The sequence below is a fragment of the Ictalurus punctatus genome, chromosome 7 (assembly GCF_001660625.3).
Source record: "Ictalurus punctatus breed USDA103 chromosome 7, Coco_2.0, whole genome shotgun sequence".
In the NCBI taxonomy this organism is placed as follows: Eukaryota; Metazoa; Chordata; class Actinopteri; order Siluriformes; family Ictaluridae; genus Ictalurus; species Ictalurus punctatus.
The window spans coordinates 11,719,419-11,739,518 of record NC_030422.2 but is presented as its reverse complement, the minus strand read 5'-3'; the positions used below and the strand labels follow the sequence as shown (position 1 = coordinate 11,739,518).

At 45.0% G+C, this 20,100-nt stretch overlaps 2 protein-coding genes across 4 annotated transcripts; both read right to left on the bottom strand.

Annotated features, from left to right (window-relative positions):
- Positions 1-394: 394 nt before the first annotated feature.
- LOC124628309 (choline-phosphate cytidylyltransferase A) lies at positions 395-4,753 on the bottom strand. 3 transcript variants are annotated; one of them, XM_053681153.1, is made up of 9 exons: positions 4,548-4,748; positions 3,602-3,719; positions 2,428-2,527; positions 2,174-2,290; positions 1,939-2,090; positions 1,560-1,638; positions 1,303-1,445; positions 1,004-1,192; positions 395-554 (listed from the first exon to the last, which is right to left on the bottom strand). In XM_053681153.1, exons 2-9 carry the CDS (start codon positions 3,710-3,712, stop codon positions 489-491), a joined length of 957 nt encoding a protein of 318 aa, XP_053537128.1. In that variant the 5' UTR covers positions 3,713-3,719; positions 4,548-4,748; the 3' UTR covers positions 395-488. The 3 variants fall into 3 exon arrangements, with proteins under 3 accessions (XP_053537128.1, XP_053537126.1, XP_053537127.1); XM_053681151.1 differs by lacking the exon at positions 395-554 and having other exon boundaries at positions 785-1,192; positions 4,548-4,753; XM_053681152.1 differs by lacking the exons at positions 395-554; positions 4,548-4,748 and adding an exon at positions 4,006-4,070 and having other exon boundaries at positions 785-1,192.
- Positions 4,754-13,947: 9,194 nt separating this feature from the next.
- pcyt1aa (phosphate cytidylyltransferase 1A, choline a) lies at positions 13,948-20,044 on the bottom strand. The gene is made up of 9 exons (XM_017472000.3): positions 19,623-20,044; positions 17,546-17,663; positions 17,203-17,302; positions 16,959-17,075; positions 16,724-16,875; positions 16,325-16,403; positions 16,068-16,210; positions 15,771-15,959; positions 13,948-15,314 (listed from the first exon to the last, which is right to left on the bottom strand). The coding sequence occupies exons 2-9, from the start codon at positions 17,654-17,656 to the stop codon at positions 15,084-15,086; spliced, it is 1,122 nt and encodes a 373-aa protein (XP_017327489.2). The 5' UTR covers positions 17,657-17,663; positions 19,623-20,044; the 3' UTR covers positions 13,948-15,083.
- Between the last annotated feature and the right edge of the window lie 56 nt (positions 20,045-20,100).

The window sequence follows — 20,100 nt, the reverse complement described above, 5'->3', positions numbered from 1 at the left end:
CTGGCGAACCCCAAGCCTGACAAGAGCTAGTAGCTAGGGTTCATTTTGTCCCAGTTCTTCGGCCCAGCCCGGCAGTGGGTGGAGTGTCTGACCAGTACAGGATCCAGTGAACTTAACAATGTTTGTGGGACTGCTTATAAAAGAGTTTGGAAGTCCAGTGTACACCCCCAACCTGGATGATCTTTGGGGGGGTGCGAGGGAGCCTGTTCCGCTGTTCACGACCTATTATGAGCAGTCCGACAGGGTGACCTCCACAGCCCTGTTCCTTTTTTTTTTTTTTTTTTACTTATTTCATAAATAAAATGGACCTTCACACACACACACACACACACACACACACACACCTGGTTGTCAGGTAGAAATGAGAAATAAGAAATGAATATCTAGTTTTGTTCATGTTGCACTGATTTATTAATCTTCTGTGTTCTGGGACATTTAGAAACCTGAGCAGACTGCATTTCCACACCCAGCGTCCGACGTGCTCCTTCTTAATCTTCGTCGTCCTCGTCCTCGCTGATGTTCTGACTATGGGTGGTGATGTCGTGCTCTGGGTGCTTGGCGCGGGGTGACACACACACGCAGGCGGGGAAAAAAACAATCTTTTAGTAAAGTATTGTGTGAATGAGCTAAAATTCCTGCCAGATTCCTGACAAATTTTGCGTATCGTCACCACATGTATATTCACATTTAACCACGCCCACAAATCTCTATAGAAGACTCAGAAAGAGCGGAAACGGTGAAAGAGCACACACTAACTCGAACTCCTTTTATAGGGTGCCGTTACTTTTCTCTTCATTAAACAGATTATCCGATCGGTCTTCATTTACGGATTTATTCCATACTTTAATACTGAGCGACAAAACGCTTGTTGTAATTCAAATGCGTAAGTGATTTAAACCCGACAGAATAACATGTAAACATTCACATTAGCCGATTTCCTTATATGGACGTTTACGCGACGAAGGATACGAAGGTTTTTCCTCTTATGGGCGGCGCGACTCACCAGTGCTCCCTCAGGCCCAAACATCTGCAGGAAGTTTCCGATGAACTCCCGGGATTTCTCCTCCCACTTCTGGATCAGGTCGATGCTCTGCTCCTCCACCTTCTGCACAAACTCTTTGCTCTTCTCCTCCACATCTCGCACCTTCTGCTTCACCTTATCCACACGCTCCTGCAGGTGGTACTTCTTCTCCTGTGGCCGGAGAGCAAACACGCAGCGTCATGATGTGTGTGTATGTGTGTGTGTATGAGAGAGAGAGAGGAGGAGTGTAGTGGGCAGGTGAAGATGAGGTGAAGACTCACGTTGATGAAGCTGACGTTGAGCTCTTTGGCCGTGTAGCCGCGCTGCAGGTTTCTCCTCACATACACGTCGTAGTCTCGGACGATGCGTGTGATGATGTCGGAGGTAGAGATGCCCTCGGTGCGCTGGGTCGGAGCAAACATACCTGAACATACATAATAAACACGTGTACATATACGAGACGGAATAAAGGGGAGTGGAAAGGAATTTATTTTCTGAATAAACACTGTGTGTGTGTGTGTGTGTGTGTTTCCCTCACCTGCCTCTTTGATGTGTTTGTACACGTCATCACTCCCTGCTGAGGAGTACGGGATATCATCATGAGCAACAAAGTCAATCTGAGAACACACACACGCAGGTTAGAGCTCCAGTATAACACTCTGCACAGACAAGTTTTATATTATTATGTCATGAAGGAAATCCATAAATTCAGATAATTAAGATCAGTCAGGACAAAAATAATGGCGCCCCATAGCTGAGGCGCTGCAGTGGCTGAGCTGCATTACTGGAAGTACTATAATGTAGTATCTATACAGTAGTGTGTGTGTGTGTGTGTGTGTACTTAGGGAACTATTCTAGATTGCCCACGATGATGTGTTTGTGTGTGTGATCCTTCAGTAAATGTGGCAGACACACACCCGGTGTTTGGTGAGGAAGTCTGGCGTGAGGGTCCACGGCGCGTTGCGCACCACCTCGTCCACGTAGCGGCAGTGTGTGACGGCGTCGTAGCGCTCCTCCTCGTTCATCACGGTGAAGCCCTTCAGTTTGTGTGTGAGATCATCACTGCACACTGCGCACATCACAATCGTAACTCTATCAGTCTGTCGCACACACACTTTGTCAACACACTCGGTATTTAAGCTCAGTGTGTACCTCCGACGATGAGGTGTGTGTTGGGGAAGAGGTCTTTGGCCTGCATGAGGGCGCGGGCGTGTCCTGAGTGAAACATGTCGAAGATGCCGTCTGCGTACACCCTCACCGGCCTGTCAGCTAACACACACACACACACACACACACATAAAACACATCACTAGTCAACTTGAGCATAACCTGTGCAAGCGTTGTGTTATATCACTGTGTGTGTGTGTGTGTGTGAGAGAGAGAGAGAGAGAGAGAGAGAGACTTACGTGGTGTTCCCCTTCGAGCCTCCTCCATGCTGATACGTTCATATGGCTGATCCTCCAACGAATGGAGCTGATCCACATATGGAGCCGGATCTCTTAGAGCCTAAACCAGGGGTGTCAAACTCATTTTAGTTCAGGGGCCACATACAGCATAATTAGATGTCCAGTAAAAAATAATTACCTATACATCACAATAAGTCCATGTTTTTCCCTTTGTTTTCATGCAAAGAAGTACAAGTACATTAGGAAAATCTTCATATTTAATTAAATATCATTTTACAAAACATATCATTACATGTGTGCATTACAACTGGTCACAGTGTTTAAAACTTTAAGTCACAGATATTTGGAACTGAAAAATATAGTATTGCACTCCATTTTTCTTGGAAAACTCTACACTCTGTATCCACTTTTCTCCTTTTTGACAAAGATATTTTGGCTAACGAGGGTGTGGGGGTGAGTAGAAAATAGGGTAGACTACACCGTAATAACAAACAGCAGAAGGTGCATTACTACCATCTGCTGTTCGAGTCCCAGGGTTGTGCTGCATCTTCTACTCTGACTAAAAAAGTGCGCCCGTAGCGGATAATTTAGGAATACTATTTTATTAAAAATTTCTGGTTTGTGTCTTTTATGCATTTTGTTCACTTTCAAAATTCATCCTGCGGGCCGGATTGAACCCCCTACGGGCCGGTTTTGGCCCGAGGGCCGTACATCTGACACCCCTGGCCTAAACCAAAAGAAAAGAAAAAAAGAATTCCCACACGTTGTTTTTTCGTTCATTAGATAAAATGAAGTGTGTAGTTTTTGTTTTTTTTGTGTTAAACATTAGCACAGATTTTCCTGATTAAAAAAAAGAGAGAAAATGCTAAGTGAGCCCCAGAAACCACCATAATGATGATGATGATATAATATCAGTACTGTGATAAATGATGCAACAGTATGCTTTTCTGTGCATATATTATGTCTTTTGTTCTTTAAATGAGCTGCTGTAAAATTAAATTAATGTTAAAATGTTGTACTTAATGTTTAAAATTGTAAAACCATAAAAACCATAAGTCCCAGAATATTTCTGTTTGGAGTCATTTTGAATCTGAATTTCTAATGGTTTGTATTGTACAGGTTTGTAAAGGAAATCGCTTCCACAGTGTCTCTTTTTAAAGCCCTGCATTATTACCACAGTGTGGTGTTTATATCTGGCCGTCGTCTCTCCTTCCTCCGTCTCTCCGTTGGAGTCATCTCTCTTCCTCTTCCGGGAGGGAGCGTGGGATGAAGTGTGAGCATCCATCGAAATCCTGCAGGAAAAACAACAAATACTCTACAGCAATCCCGCTCAAGTAAATCAGAGTAAAATAAACCGAAATTACAGTCACAATATGTTAACACTTAAATATCTCAAATAAGAGGAGACTGTATTTCAGAGAGATGTGCTTTATTTCTGTGAGGGAAATTACTCATTTTTTACTTTGTAATAGTTTTGTTCTGTTTCATTCTCATCAGAGGATAACGCCTAAGAAGGACATGTCATGTCACTTAGATTAGTACAGAATGTTTATCTGCTTAGGGCGCACGGTGGCTTACTGGTTAGCACATTTGCCTCACACCTCCAGGGTCCGGGGTATGATTCCCGCTGGGGCCATGTGTGTGCGGAGTTTGCATGTTCTCCCTGTTCTGCAGGGGTACTCCAGTTTCCTCCCTTAGTCCAGAGACATGCATGGTATGCTGATTTGCATGTCTAAAGTGTCCGTAGTGTATGAATGTGTATGTGATTGTGCCCTGCGATGGACTGGCAGCCTGTCCAGGGTGTACCCGCGTTGTGCCTGATGCTGCCTGGGATTGGCTCCAGGTTCCCCCGCAACCATGAAGAAGGAGTAAGCGGTAGAATGGATGTTTATCTTCTGACAGAGACACAAACATGTTCGTCTGCACATCCTCCAAGACCCTAAAACAAAGCGTGTTTGAACTGCCACAAACTGCTTTTTATTGGTACACAGAAGTGTGTCATGCTCTGCTTTTCATATATATAGTAGTGGTTTAGCACAAGCGCTTCAGAGTGCTCCCATTATTCTATCCTGCTTTATTCTATCCTGTATTAACCATCTTTCTGTAATAAACCTTTTTACCTTCAGAGGACGAGTCTGCGAGTGTTGTCTAATTTGTGTTGTCCCGGTTGATCTGTGTGAGTTTTTTCAGCTTTTCTGGACAACAAGCAAACCGGAGGACGCCCGTGGAAAAGATTCACCCTGAAGCCGTGTTGTCACGCAGGCGGTTTGACCTTTATTGTGCAAAGCGAAAGACCGATGTAGCCTTACCACTGACTGGTAGGACACATCAAGAATTTATATTAGAATTAGAATTTTATGAAGTCATTGTGTATTGCTGTCTCTATGGAAGGGAGTCAATGATTTAGAATTAGAATTTTATGAAGTCATAGTGTATTGCTGTCTGTATGGAAGGGAGTCAATGATATAAGAAATGCGTGTATTACATTGAGAGAAGTATTACATGGAGGTGATTTCTTATAAGAAGTTCCAGGAACTTCGCCTCTGCGACGGCAGAGATATTGGTGTTTCTTAGATCACAGCTTCAAATCTAAGATATATACTGATGGGTATATGTAGAGAGAGAGATAATAACGGTAACAATTATTGCTAACGGAACGAGTCCGGTTCGAGCAATAAATAAGTAAAGAGAGTACTTATTAAGAAGCGCAAGAGGTGCAATTATTATCAAGTGGCATGCCCCATTGACTCATTCCATCATATCAGCGGTACATGGTACATTTGGCAAATTTAAAGCACAAGTAAATTCTACTGAGATAAAAAATAAAATTATTATTATTATTTTAGAAGCTGTAAAAAATAAAATAAAATAAAATATGGGGAAAACGTGTAGCAAAGCACATCCTGTGACAGGGTGCTCATATGTTGATCCTAATATCACATTTATGCGTGTGAATTATGGGGATGGATGTTTGAACCAATATGATGTATGGGTTAAAGAATGTGCTTTCCCAGAAAAAGGTAGTTTTGTCTTAGACAGTTGGAACAACAGAAATTTAATTTGGAAGCAAAGAAGAGAGATATTCCTAAAAGTAAAAAAAAAACAAGCACAGTTTTTGGCTGACTGGTAGGCATTTGCTGAATGGCAGAGCGAGGCACATAAAAGAGAGAAAAAATGTCAGGCAGGGCCTTCATCTGTTTCTCAGCGTGCTAAATTGCAGAAAGCCAATCCCGACCTGGACTCCGCCCCACCGCGACGCCCACAACCAGTAAGGTGGGAGGAACCTGCCGCTTCAGAGGCACCTGCTCACGATGAAGCGTCCCAGCCAACGCCACTCCATCCGAACCTGTCAGAACTGAGCCACCAACCCCCACCGAACTATGCTCCAGCCGTCCTAACTTCACCACTGGCGTTACACACAAGATCCCAAGTGAAGGGACCAACAACATTGCTGCCTGAAGGCTTCAGACCAACAAAATCGGACAAAGAAGGGACAGTGCACGCAGTGGTAAATGCCCCAATGCTAGAAGTGGCCAGAGAAGGAGGCCCTATGCTAATTCACAGACCCTGGACATTGGAAGACATCAGGAGCAGCATGACGCATCTGCCAGCGCTCCACGAAGTAGGAAGACGAAAGTTTGGGGATGAACTTCAGATATTCTGCAGAGAATTCAGACCCACCACTCATGAACTATGATGACTGCTCATGGCAAAACTTGGCACGGACTGGGTCAAGGTTTCATGTGAATTCTCAGAGGATGATATCTGCCTGATCAACGCACAGTGGGATGATGAAGTCAACGCAAGGTACAGAGCACAAATTGCGGCACTCCAGCAGAGGCTGACGAACAACTTTCCTGTGCGAATGGACATGACAAGAAAAAGCAAAGTGCAAGCAGCAAGATTCAGAGACTGTATCACAGTACCTGTCTAGGCTCACTGAGATCCATGACACAAACTCAGGCTTGGAGAAACTCGACGCTCTGGCAGATGGGCAGGCGGCCATCACAGCATGGGAGGCACATCTCAGAAACAGCTTTATGAATGGCATGAAATTGCAGCTATAATCAAACAACAATGTATCACCTGGGACACAGGAAGCCTCACACAAGTGGAAAGGTATGCAAACCATGCGGAGAAGCTCCTACGAGAGGCAAAGGAAAGAAAGATGGAGAGGAGAGGAAAACCAAAAGCACGCAGACAAGAAAGGCCAGGTGGCAACCCCCACAGATACAACTTCACATGTTTTATCTGCGGAAAAGTTGGACATTTTGCAAGAGACTGTCCAGAGCAGACGCGAACTGACTGGCGGAGCTAAGGGAAGGGTGAGGCACCTGGGAACAAAAGAGGTTTATTGGGTGGAAGACTTATTGTGTGAAGATTATGTGATCAATCACGCGAAATACATCGTTACGGGAGAAAGAGTGCATGACGCACACACTTTTACCCAAAGTTGGTATTTAGCTGATCGTGGTGATGAGACTAAATGCCTAAGGCAACATGATTTCTATAGGTCCCACATTAGCCCGCAAAGTTCTTTAGTAGACTATTGCTGCAGATTAGACAACAATTAGTAGTTAAAAGCCCGTATGCCAAGATATTGGCCACCTCTGTAAACCGTTCTGTATCGCCTTTCGTCAGAAGAATTATTGCCAACAGTGCTACACACACATGTCACACGTCCCCTCGTCATGCAGACACATAATGGTTACTCTATCATTGAACACATGCGGTCTGCAATATGCAACCCTCCACAGACTAGCAACACGGGATTTTATTGGCTGAACTTAGTACTCGGGGGATAAGGCTCGTGGATATTAACCGTCTGTCTACCAGTAGGTGCAATAATTCTTCTTGTCTTGCTCATCTTGCCTTGTATTGTTTCCCTCGTTTGGAGCAGTCTCTCTGTCATGATTCCCCCTTGAAGCAGCGTGCTCTAAGCGCGAATGCGTGAGCACCTGTTTTTACATTGTTGACAGTAGTGACATCTGGACACGTGTGTTTTGTTTATGTTTCTGTCATGTCTCCTCCCTGTTCTGTCATTAGCTGGGATTTCACGTGTGTCACGATACGTAACAGAATCTTCCGCCAAAACATGGATGCAGCAGGAGAATGGAGAAAACGCAGAACCCGGAAGTCGACGCCAACCGTCCCCGCTATGGTCTCAGTCCAATTCCCACAATGGACATTTATGGAGCTTCCTGATCCATTTGATGGATTTTTCGGTGCCCCAGAATATTTTCTGGTAGACTGTCAATTCTATTTCTCCAGCCTGTTAGACCCTAAGCCAGAGGAAAAGCAATGGCTCCGATTCATGTGGTCCCGGTTCTTTGGACCGGCCTGTCAGTTGGTGCAGCTCCAACTGGATAAGCACTGTAGGAACCTGGACAGTGTAGAACAGTTTGTGGGGGAGTTCATGATGCGGTTCGGGAGTCTGGAGGCGAGGGTCGAGCTAGAACAACTTTTCGGGGGATTAAGTCTGGCAGGTAAACCTGCCCTGCAGTTTACCCACTACTACAGGCAAACTTATGCAGAGCCCCAGCTGGAGGTTAACTTGGCGACCTCTGACTCGAACCTGAGACCCACGAGGTGGACTCACCTGCCGAGCTCCATCTAGAGGTCAACAGGGTGGCCCCAGCATCAGAGCCCCAGCCGGAGGTTAACCTGGCGACCTCAGAGCTCGAACCTGAGACCCACGAGGGGGGCTCACCTGCCGAGCTCCAGCTAGAGGTCAACAGGGAGGCTCCAGCACCAGAGCTCAATCTCAAGTCCCTGAGGTCCAAGTCCAAGTCCAGTCTCCAGTCTCTGAAGTCCAAGTCAAGACTCAAGTCTCTGAAATCCAAGTCAAATCTCAAGTCCCTGAGGTCCAAGTCCAAGTCAAGTCTCCAGTCACTGAAGTCCAAGTCAAGTCTCAAGTCTCTGAAATCCAAGTCAAGTCTCAAGCTCTGAGGTCCAAGCCCAAGTCAAGTCTCAAGTCCCTGAGGTCCAAGTCAAGTCTCCAGTCTCTGAAGTCCAAGTCAAATCTCAAGTCTCTGAAATCCAAGTCAAGTCTCAAGTCCCTGAGATCCAAGTCCAAGTCAAGTCTCAAGTCCCTGAGGTCCAAGTCAAGTCTCCAGTCTCTGAAGTCCAAGTCAAGTCTCAAGTTCCTGATGTCACGTACAAGCCTGCTGATCCAGTTGACCAAGTTCCGCTAATATCTAAACCTAACAACCAAGTTCTGTTCACGCCCAAGTCTACTGATACCACCGACCAAGTTCTGCTCACGCCCAAGTCTAACGACACAGCCGACCACGTTCTGCTCAAGCCCGAGTCTACTGACCCGGTCACCCAAGTTCAGCCCAGGCCCAAGTCTACCGACCCGGTCGCCCAAGTTCAGCACACGCCCAGGTCTACCGACCCGGTCGCCCAGGTTCAGTCCACGCCCAAGTCTACCGACCTGGTCGCCCAAGTTCAGCCCACGCCCAGGTCTACCGACCCGGTTGCCCAGGTTCAGCCCACACCCAAGTCTACCGACCCGGTCGCCCAAGTTCAGCCCACACCCAAGTCTACCGACCCGGTCGCCCAGGTTCAGTCCACGCTCAAGTCTACCGACCCGGTCGCCCAGGTTCAGTCCACGCCCAAGTCTACCGACCTGGTCGCCCAAGTTCAGCCCACGCCCAGGTCTACCGACCCGGTTGCCCAGGTTCAGCCCACACCCAAGTCTACCGACCCGGTCGCCCAAGTTCAGCCCACACCCAAGTCTACCGACCCGGTCGCCCAGGTTCAGTCCACGCTCAAGTCTACCGACCCGGTCGCCAAAGTTCAGCCCACACCCAAGACTACCGACACGACCACCCAAGATCTGCCAAAGCCTGAGTCTGCTGACACGGACAACCAAGCTCTGCTCACGTCCATGTCTGCTGACACGCACAACCAAGTGTCTGTTGAAACAAACAACCAAGCTCTGCTCATGTTCCCATCTGATGACCCAACCAACCAAGTTCTGCTCACGCCTGAATCTGCTGACACGCACAGCCAAGTTCTGCTCACGCCCGAGTCTGCTGACACGGACAACCAAGCTCTGCTCACGTCCATGTCTGCTGACATGCACAACCAAGTGTCTGTTGACACGGACAACCAAGCTCTGCTCACATCCCAGTCGGCTGACATAACCAGCCAAGTTCAGCTTGCAGGCTCCGCTGTGTACGTCGCTCTGCCTTCCTATTCAGCCGAGGACGTCGCTCTGCCTTCCAGTTCAGCCGGGGACGTCGCTCTGCTTTCATGCTCCGACGAGGACGTCGCCCTGCTTCCCTGCTCTGCTGAGTACAGCGCTCTGTTCCCCTGTTCAGCCGAGGACGTCACTCTGCTTTCCTGCTCCGCCGAGGATTCGCTCTGCCTTCATGCTCTGCCGAGGACTTCGCTCAGCCCACCTGCCCTGCTGTGGTCGTCGCTTTGCCTTCATGCTCCGCCGACGACTTCGCCCAACCTGTCTGCCCGGCTGTGGTCGTTGCTCAGCCTGTCTGCCCGGCTGTGGTTGTAGCTCCGCTTTCATGCTCCGCCGAGGACTTCGCTCAGCCTGTCTGCCCGGCTGTGGACATCACTCCGCTTTCATGCTCCGCCGAGGACTTCGCTCAGCCTGTCTGCCCGGCTGTGGTTGTCGCTCTGCCTACCTGTTCAGCCGGGGACGTCGCTCCGCTTTCATGCTCCGACGAGGACGTCGCCCTGCTACCCTGCTCTGCTGAGCACAGCGCTCTGTTTCCCTGTTCAGCCGAGGACGTCACTCTGCTTTCCTGCTCCGCCGAGGAAGTCGCTCTGCCTTCATGCTCCGCCGAGGACTTCGCTCAGCCTGCCTGCCCGGCTGTGGTCGTCGCTCCGTTTTCATGCTCCGCCGAGGACTTCGCTCAGCCTGTTTGCCCAGCTGTGGTTGTTACTCTGCCTCCCTGTTCAGCCAGGGAAGTCGCTCCGCTTCCCTGCACCGTCAAGAACACCGTGCGGTTTCCTGGCTCTGCTTGGGACATTCAGCCCAGGGGGCCGGGGCCGCAATGAAATGGGATGACTCCTGGCACTCCGGGAGAAGTGCCTTTGGGGGGGGTTCTGTCATGATTTCCCCTTGAAGCAGCGTGCTCTAAGCGCGAATCCGCGAGCACCTGCTTTTCCATTGTTGACAGTAGTGACATCTGGACACATGTGTTTTGTTTATGTTTCTGTCATGTCTCCTCCCTGTTCTGTCATTGGCTGGGATTTCACGTGTGTCTGAATTGCCCTCAGCTGCTAGCAGTTTAGATGCTGATCATGTCCACATATATACCTCGCGCCTCCCAGCACACGGCGCAGAAGATTATCATAGAGTTAGATTAGTTCGTTTAGTAGTCATAGTCATGTTTCATGTTTAGAGTTAGTTCACACTGGATTATCCGCTCCCAGTTCCTCGTCATAGTTCATGTTTCTCGTTTTGTTTATCGACCCTGTTTTCCGTGACCACAACCTTGATTCATGTTTAACCCTGTGTATGCCTGTTTGCCGATCGCCTGACCTTCGCCTGTTGTGGATTACGTTTATGGATCACGTTTTGGATTTGTCTGCCTGTCTCTCCTTTAAAATAAACACTGTTCATACTGCACTTGCATCCATCCTATCTCCGCTCCGTCACGATACGTGACACTCTCACTCTCGTTGAAATCAGTAATGACCAAATGCTGATGTTGACAAAGACTGATTACTATCCCTATGATGACCAACCTGACTTGTATCCTAAACCTGACTGGGTATCAGATTCTCCCAGCAACAGTGACGATGACGACCCATTGACATCCATTTCACACCTAATGTAAATATTCCTTTGACCATGACGATTCTCATTTCACCCTTAATGAGCTTGCTTGACTACAGGATACATTATATCCGCAAAAACAACCTTAGCGCCTTCATTATGTCTGTTACATGATGAATTCAGTTGAACCGTGAAAGGATTCTGAAGTTCTGATGTATTCAAAGCATTGTAATTTTTCTGTTAATTTTAGTTATCCTATGTTGTAATGATAAAATGGGGGAAATGTGAGGGAAATTACTCATTTTTACTTTGTAATAATTTTGTTCTTGTTCTGTTTCATTCTTATCAGAGGATAATACCTAAGAAGGCCATGTCATGTCACTTAGATCAGTACAGCATGTTTATCTGCTTACAGAGACACAAACATGTTCTTCTGTTCAAGGTTCGTATGCACATCACATCGTCATGCCTCAAACTGCTTCTTATCGGTACACAGAAGTGTGTCATGCTCTGCTTTTCATATATATAGTAGTGGTTTAGCACAAGCGTGTCAGAGTGCTCCCATTATTCTATCCTGCTTTATATTATCCTGTATTAACCATCTTTCTGTAATAAACCTTTTTACCTTCAGAGGACGAGTCTGCGATTGCTGTCTAATTTCCACGACATTCCCAAATATGTTTACACACAAATGGAATTTGTCCTGGCAACAGGAGCTTCCAGAGCAGAAAAAAAAGGAATATCACACAATATATTTTAAAAAATAAGTAATAAACTTATAACCCCAATACCAAAAAATGTTGGGACAGTATGGAAAATGCAAAACAAACAAACAAACAAAAAGAGTCCTTTGAAAATTCAGTTCACGTTGTACTATACTGAAAACACATTTGACGTTTTACTTTGTGAATTTAATTGATTTTTGAAAGTATACAGTAATTTCAAATCTGATGACTGCAACAAACTCCAAAAAAAGTGAGGGATCGGAGATCACATGCATTCAGAAGTGGTTTTCAGCCTCGCCCTTTACGCACCGAGATTTGACCATATTCCTTGAATCTTTTAATGAAGTTTGTGTACTGTAGAAGGTGAAATGCCCAAAATCTTACTGATTTGTCTTTGGGGAATGTTGCTCTCAAAGTGTTGGATTATTCTCTGATGCATCTGTCGGCAGATTGGCGAGCCTTGACCCATCCTTGCTCTTGAAGGACTAGGCCTTTTTTGGAGGCTCCTTATATACTACGATTAGACGATTGCCTCACCTGTTTCACATCACCTTCTTATTTCAACTTCTCACATCGCTATTAGTTGTAAATTGCTCCTGTCCCAAATTTTTTGGAATGTGTTGCATGCATCAATTTCAAAACAAACGTTTATCTTCAAAAATGCATGATGCAGTTGATTATGTTAAAAGTCAAATACCTCATCTTTATACGTGTTTTGTTTAAATATAAGTCAAAGACCATTTACACATCACTCCACTTTGTTTTTATTAGCATTTTCCATACTGTCCCAACTTTTTCGGAATAGGGGTTGTAAATATAATACAGTACTAAAGACAGCAATAATAGACGGGATTATGTATGTACAGATATGCTATTTACAGATGTACAGTTATGTGAACACAGCATCCAGAACTCAACCAACCAAGGGTGAAAATGCTAGGGGAAGTGGACCAGGGCAAGTTAAAGACCGTATTGGAACATGGCCCGTGTCTTCCATCTTGTTTTTCGGGTCAGTGTAGCATTGAATATCTATGGCTCGATGCAGTGGCGTCTTGATGTCCTGTTAACTTGATGTCCAGATAACTCACGTCTCCTCCGTTCTTGGTGTAGGAACATAGCTTGGTGTAAAACTGATTTGTGGGCGGGGCTACATGTCAGCTCGGTTTGTGATGTCACTAATTAAGCTCCACAGCTTTGCACCAATCACTTCTGATATGTAAATGATTACTTATGATTACGATAATGATGATTATATCTCCAGAACCGTGTGGAGATCGGAACCTGGATCTCTTTTCTTCCCTCAGTCATCACGGTGAGGCAGGCGTCTCAGTCCGGTTATCATCAAGGGACGTGTGTACAGCTGAAAAAGCCCTAACGTTCTCTGCATGAAGCCTAAGTAACTGCTCTGTCACCCTGCAGCTGCTCAGACACGTACCATAGCCGAGGCAAAAAATAGCAGCCGTCTTCCCTGCGGGTTCGATTACAAAATGTCTATAACACATCTATAACACTATACATACATACCAACTGTATACAAATATTAGCAGGCATCTACAAGACGCGCTGCTGACCGCGTGACCAACTGTCTGCCGTCCCACACTTTCCCTCTGAGATAGGTGGATTAGTTAAACTAAACAAACAGTAGAGAATTATGCAAACGTGAACCATGTCCTGTGTGTATGAACAGTTATAATGGAGAGAGAGAAAGAGAGAGTTATAGAATAAGGGTGTGTCCCAAACGCTAATTAACATCCTAGTGATATGACGCTGTGTGAGCGGACTTCCTTACCGTCACTCGGATGTTATGGTGCGTAGGGCGGAAGCGGTGCAGTGCTGTGAGGATCGATGTGATGTGTAGTGTTCACTCTCGCTCTTTCACACACACAAACCTGGTTGTCAGGTGCTGTAGGAATAAGAAATTCATATCTAGTTTTGTTTATGTTGCACTGATTTAATAATCTGTGTTCTGGGACATTTAGAAACCCGAGCAGACAGCAGACAGAAAGAAAAAAGCATCTTCCCAATAAGAAACTCCATTTTGTGCAGTGAGAGACTAATTAATTAGTGAGTTTATTACAGCAGTTGTACATAATAATCCTACAGTTTACACACATGCTCAGATCTGCAGAGATCCAGCGGTGCAGTAAAACCTGCCGAGCTCGTTACGAGCGTCGAGTCAGAAAAGATTGCGTATGTGCCGTGTATATTACACTTCCATAATAATGATCATTTATTCATGATGAGTTATGTTTTTCGAACACAAGATGTCCGAGACATAATAAAAGTTGAGTAGTAAAGCAAAGATGTGATTAGACGTTAAATATCCTGTGCACCCTAAATGCAGTCGAGGTTAATGTAGCTAACTTTCCGCTAAGAGGCTAGTCGCTTAGCTATAGCTAACTTTCCATAACGGGTGCACTTCAGCACCTTCTGCTGGCGTAGTCCAGCTTAATGTTTGTCTGGGTTAAGGTTACCGCTATAGACTTATTTCAATACACGTCGCAACACCTTTTGGGGGAAAAAAACATCCATAAAACGTCAGTTACGATTTCTGACATCCAAAATATGTAAAATACTCGTTTCTGTTTGGCTGGCACTGTTTTCTTATCGAGGTAACAGAGCTCCAACGTATTCATACTGCATAACCATCATAAATACTATGTTTGTTTGTTTTTTGAATTCCACAGAGAGAAATGAAACTGTCTCAGATGTAACCATAGCAACGGTCATGTCTTTACACCACGTCTCTTGACCAACAAGCGCAGGCATTTCGTGTTTTTAAGATAAAGAGAGGTACAGCAAGCTTTGTATATGTAACAACATACACGCAAAAAAAGCACAGCCTCTTTTCCGGGCTTCTTTTCGAACTGTATAAAGAACAAAAATAGTTTGTTTTTAAAAACGAATAACAATAAAACGATCCGGCGCACACTGACGGATGACTCCAGAGTAAAAACAGCGGCTCTTCCCCAAAAACGGATCTTTACAGGAAACGAGAGCCAGAACACTCATGCTGTAACATCACACATGCACACACGCACACACACACAGCTGTAGCTGCAACGAGTGACATTTTTTAAAATAAAATGATCCATTCTTGGCTCCATATCTGATGGAGGATGTCGAGCAGCGAGGAGTTTCCGTGTCAGCATTTCCACACCCAGCATCCGACGTGCTCCTTCTTAATCTTCGTCGTCCTCCTCGTCGTCCTCGCTGATGTTCTGACCGTGAGTGGTGATAATGTCGTGGCGTTGGCGCTTGGCGCGGGGCGAGGCGGGCGGCGAGGTCTTGGTGAAGAATGGGAGGCGGAAGGTGGGCGAGGGCGAGCGTTCACGGGTAGGGCTGCTGCTCGGGCTGTGACGAGGACTGATGGCCTGCAGCATGCGGCCTTTCCCTTCCTTCAGCATGTGCTTCTACACACGCTCACACACACAAACACACCGAGGCAGGAAAAAAAAAAACAATCTTTTAGTAAAGTATTGTGTGAATGAGCTAAAATTCCTGCCAGATTCCTGACAAATTTTGCGTATCGTCACCACATGTGTATTCACATTTAACCACGCCCACAAATCTCTATAGAAGACTCAGAAAGAGCGGAAACGGTGAAAGAGCACACACTAACTCGAACTCCTTTTATAGGGTGCCGTTACTTTTCTCTTCATTAAACAGATTATCCGATCGGTCTTCATTTATGGATTTATTCCATACTTTAATACTGAGCGACAAAACGCTTGTTGTAATTCAAATGCGTAAGTGATTTAAACCCGACAGAGTAAGACCTAAACATTCACATTAGCCGATTTCCTTATATGGACGTTTACGCGACGAAGGATACGAAGGTTTTTCCTCTTATGGGCGGCGCGACTCACCAGTGCTCCCTCAGGCCCAAACATCTGCAGGAAGTTTCCGATGAACTCCCGGGATTTCTCCTCCCACTTCTGGATCAGGTCGATGCTCTTCTCCTCCACCTTCTGCACAAACTCTTTGCTCTTCTCCTCCACATCTCGCACCTTCTGCTTCACCTTATCCACACGCTCCTGCAGGTGGTACTTCTTCTCCTGTGGCCGGAGAGCAAACACGCAGCGTCATGATGTGTGTGTATGTGTGTGTGTATGAGAGAGAGAGGAGGAGTGTAGTGGGCAGGTGAAGATGAGGTGAAGACTCACGTTGATGAAGCTGACGTTGAGCTCTTTGGCCGTGTAGCCGCGCTGCAGGTTTCTCCTCACATACACGTCGTAGTCTCGGACGATGCGTGTGATGATGTCGGAGGTAGAGATGCCCTCGGTGCGCTGGGTCGGAGCAAACATACCTGAACATACATAATAAACACGTGTACATATACGAGACGGAATAAAGGGGAGTGGAAAGGAATTTATTTTCTGAATAAACACTGTGTGTGTGTGTGTGTGTGTGTTTCCCTCACCTGCCTCTTTGATGTGTTTGTACACGTCATCACTCCCTGCTGAGGAGTACGGGATATCATCATGAGCAACAAAGTCAATCTGAGAACACACACACGCAGGTTAGAGCTCCAGTATAACACTCTGCACAGACAAGTTTTATATTATTATGTCATGAAGGAAATCCATAAATTCAGATAATTAAGATCAGTCAGGACAGAAATAATGGCGCCCCATAGCTGAGGCGCTGCAGTGGCTGAGCTGCATTACTGGAAGTACTATAATGTAGTATCTATACAGTAGTGTGTGTGTGTGTGTGTGTGTGTGTGTGTGTGTGTGTGTGTACTTAGGGAACTATTCTAGATTGCCCACGATGATGTGTTTGTGTGTGTGATCCTTCAGTAAATGTGGCAGACACACACCCGGTGTTTGATGAGGAAGTCTGGCGTGAGGGTCCACGGCGCGTTGCGCACCACCTCGTCCACGTAGCGGCAGTGTGTGACGGCGTCGTAGCGCTCCTCCTCGTTCATCACGGTGAAGCCCTTCAGTTTGTGTGTGAGATCATCACTGCACACTGCGCACATCACAATCGTAACTCTATCAGTCTGTCGCACACACACTTTGTCAACACACTCGGTATTTAAGCTCAGTGTGTACCTCCGACGATGAGGTGTGTGTTGGGGAAGAGGTCTTTGGCCTGCATGAGGGCGCGGGCGTGTCCTGAGTGAAACATGTCGAAGATGCCGTCTGCGTACACCCTCACCGGCCTGTCAGCTAAAACACACACACACACACACATAAAACACATCACCAGTCAACTTGAGCATAACCTGTGCAAGCGTTGTGTTATATCACTGTGTGTGTGTGTGTGTGTGTGTGTGTGTGTGTGTGTGAGACTTACGTGGTGTCCCCCTTCGAGCCTCCTCCATGCTGACGCGTTCATATGGCTGATCCTCCAACGAATCGAGCTGATCGGCATATGGAGCCGGATCTCTTAGAGCCTAAACCAAAAGAAAAAAATAATTCTCACACTTTGTTATTTCACTTATTAGAAAAAATTGTGTTTGCATTTATGTTAAAATGTTGTACTTAATGTTTAAAATTGTAAAACTGTAATAATTTTCAGTCCCAGAATATTTCTGTTTGGAGTCATTTTGAATCTGAATTTCTAATGGTTTGTATTGTGCAGGTTTGTAAAGGAAATCGCTTCCACAGTGTCTCTTTTTAAAGCCCTGCGTTATTACCACAGTGTGGTGTTTATATCTGGCCATCGTCTCTCCTTCCTCCGTCTCTCCGTTGGAGTCATCTCTCTTCCTCTTCCGGGAGGGAACGTTTGATGAAGCGTGAGCGTCCATCGAAATCCTGCAGGAAAAATAACAAATCCCGCTCAAGTAAATCAGAGTAAAATAAACCGAAATTACAGTCACAATATGTTAACACTTAAATATCTCAAATAAGAGTAGACACTGTATTTCACTGTATTTCAGAGAGATGCGCTCTAAAGTTTTTATGAAGCAGAAAAAAAGGAATATCACACTATGAAAAAATAAGCAATAATGAAATATAATATAATACAATACAGTACTAAAGATACAGGATTGTGTATGTACAGATATGCTATTTGTGATGTAGTTATGTGCAGTGAAAGTGGAATGAATGTACAGAGGTCATGTTTTTTTTGTCATGTAACATTTTTAGATCAATTATGAAATCTTTGATGCAAGGTTTCACATTTTCATTCTGCACTTTTTTTTTTTGCTGTTGTTGCTGCTTTGAAAAAGTAAATTCTGGTCAAAAAATTACAAAATAAGAAATGAAAATGACAAAAAATTAAAATGGCAACATGACCAAAAAAACTGTCAAAATGACCAAAAAATAGAAGAAAATTGCAAAATGACAAAAAAAGAAAACAAAGTGACAAATCAGCCCTGCCAAAAACAACACTAGAATTAGAAAATGCTAGGGGAAGTGGACCAGGGCGAGTTAAAGACCGTATTGGAACATGACCCGTGTCTTCCATCTTGTTTTTCAGGTCAGTGTAGCGTTGATTATCTCTGGCTCGATGCGGCGGCATCTTGATGTCCTGTCCAGATAACTCACGTCTCCTCCGTTCTTGGTGTAGGAACATAGCTTGGTGTAAAACTGATTTGTGGGCGGGGCTACACGTCAGCTCGGGTTGTGATGTCACTAATTAAGCTCCACAGCTTTGCACCAATCACTTCTGATATGTAAATGATTACTTATGATTACGATAATTATGATTATATCTCCAGAACCGTGTGGCGATCGGAACCCGGAGCCATTCTGGATCTTTTTTCTTCCCTCAGTTATCATGGTGAGGGAGGTGTCTCAGTCAGGTTATCATCAAGGGACGTGTGTACAGCTGAATAAGCCCTAACTTTCTCTGCATGAGGCCTAAATAACTGCTCCGTCACCCTGCAGCTGCTCAGGCACGTACCATAGCCGAGGGAAAAAATAGCAGCCGTCTTCCCTGGGGGTTCGATTATAACATGTCTATAACACATCTATAACACTATACATACATACATATCAACTATATACAAATATTAGCACAGACAAATGATGTGTGTATAATCCCAAAGTCCCTTGGAGTTCCTCTTTCCTGCACATTTGTTGCTTCAACACGCCCATTTAAACCTCTTTTCTTTTTTAGTGAATCAGTGAGTCAAATCATTCGGCTCAGCTCACTAATAAGAGTCGACTCTGAGTGAGTTTTATGAACCAGACAATATTTAGGACATGATACGATACAGATTATGACTCTGAAGTCTTATTCAGCATTCTCATTTAAATTTAAATAACATTATTGTGCGTTGCATTCAATCTATAAATCATTATTTAAAACACGAGCAAAGTTATTATTATGCTAAATTATCAAAGCACTCCTGTACACATGTGGATCGACAAACAGCATACAGCATAGATATTAATGTATGTATATATATATTTTTTAACATCAATGGAGTATCTTAATTGCCTTTTTTTTTTAAATACTCATCCGTGCGAGTCGATTCACCTAAAAAAAGAGCCGTCTCGAAGAGCCGACTGATTCGCTAACGACACATTACTACAGAGCAGACTAGCTGCTTAGTTAGTTGACAATTTAGCTAGTTTAGAAAAACAACCACCTCCTGAATAGTTATTTTGTTAGCTAGTTAGTTAACTAAACTACCCTTAAACGTATAACTGAACTCATGTACATGTTCAACACTGACATTTAATCCTAACCTAGCATTTACTTCACATTAAACGAGTTAATATATCATAAACAACTAGCAGCACATCTAGTTAACTACTTACCCTCGTCCTGTTGTGGGTCAGGTGTGTAAAGCTCCACCTATTAGGAGATTAACGTGAATAAATGCGCTCTGAATAGGGACACTTGACGCTAGCAAGCGGATGATTTCGCCCTCCTTGACAGTTAAGGCGCAGGACTCGGGCCGCGTCCCAATTTCACCCTTCCTCACTACACCTGGGTGCTTCAGCGTTTAGAGGACGTCTACAAGGAAGCTCGAGGAAAACAAGTCGCTTTCTAAAACGCTTCGCTAAAACTTCTGAAATAATTCAGCTCAAATAGAGCGCGTACATCTCGCATACGCTGAATTGTAATATTCCCTACGTGCTACGTAGTGAACTCGGTTTTGTACTGGAATGTATTCGGGATTCAACCAGTGAACTACGCGGAACTTGGAAGGAACAATTATTATTATTCATTATGACTTCTTAATTTTGTTTTTGTTTTTTATTGTTGTATTAATATATTTTATGATTCACACAA

Excerpts from the sequence above, each read along its gene's own strand:
- pcyt1aa (XM_017472000.3), bottom strand. The coding sequence starts at position 17,656 with ATGGACGCTCACGCTTCATCAAACGTTCCCTCCCGGAAGAGGAAGAGA. Across the intron at positions 17,303-17,545 it reads GATATAAACACCACACTGTG|GCTCTAAGAGATCCGGCTCC; the intron begins GTAATAACGCAG and ends CTTTTGGTTTAG. Across the intron at positions 16,404-16,723 it reads ACTTCCTCATCAAACACCGG|ATTGACTTTGTTGCTCATGA; the intron begins GTGTGTGTCTGC and ends GTGTGTTCTCAG.
- LOC124628309 (XM_053681151.1), bottom strand. The coding sequence starts at position 3,712 with ATGGATGCTCACACTTCATCCCACGCTCCCTCCCGGAAGAGGAAGAGA. Across the intron at positions 2,528-3,601 it reads GATATAAACACCACACTGTG|GCTCTAAGAGATCCGGCTCC; the intron begins GTAATAATGCAG and ends CCCCTGGTTTAG. Across the intron at positions 1,639-1,938 it reads ACTTCCTCACCAAACACCGG|ATTGACTTTGTTGCTCATGA; the intron begins GTGTGTGTCTGC and ends GTGTGTTCTCAG.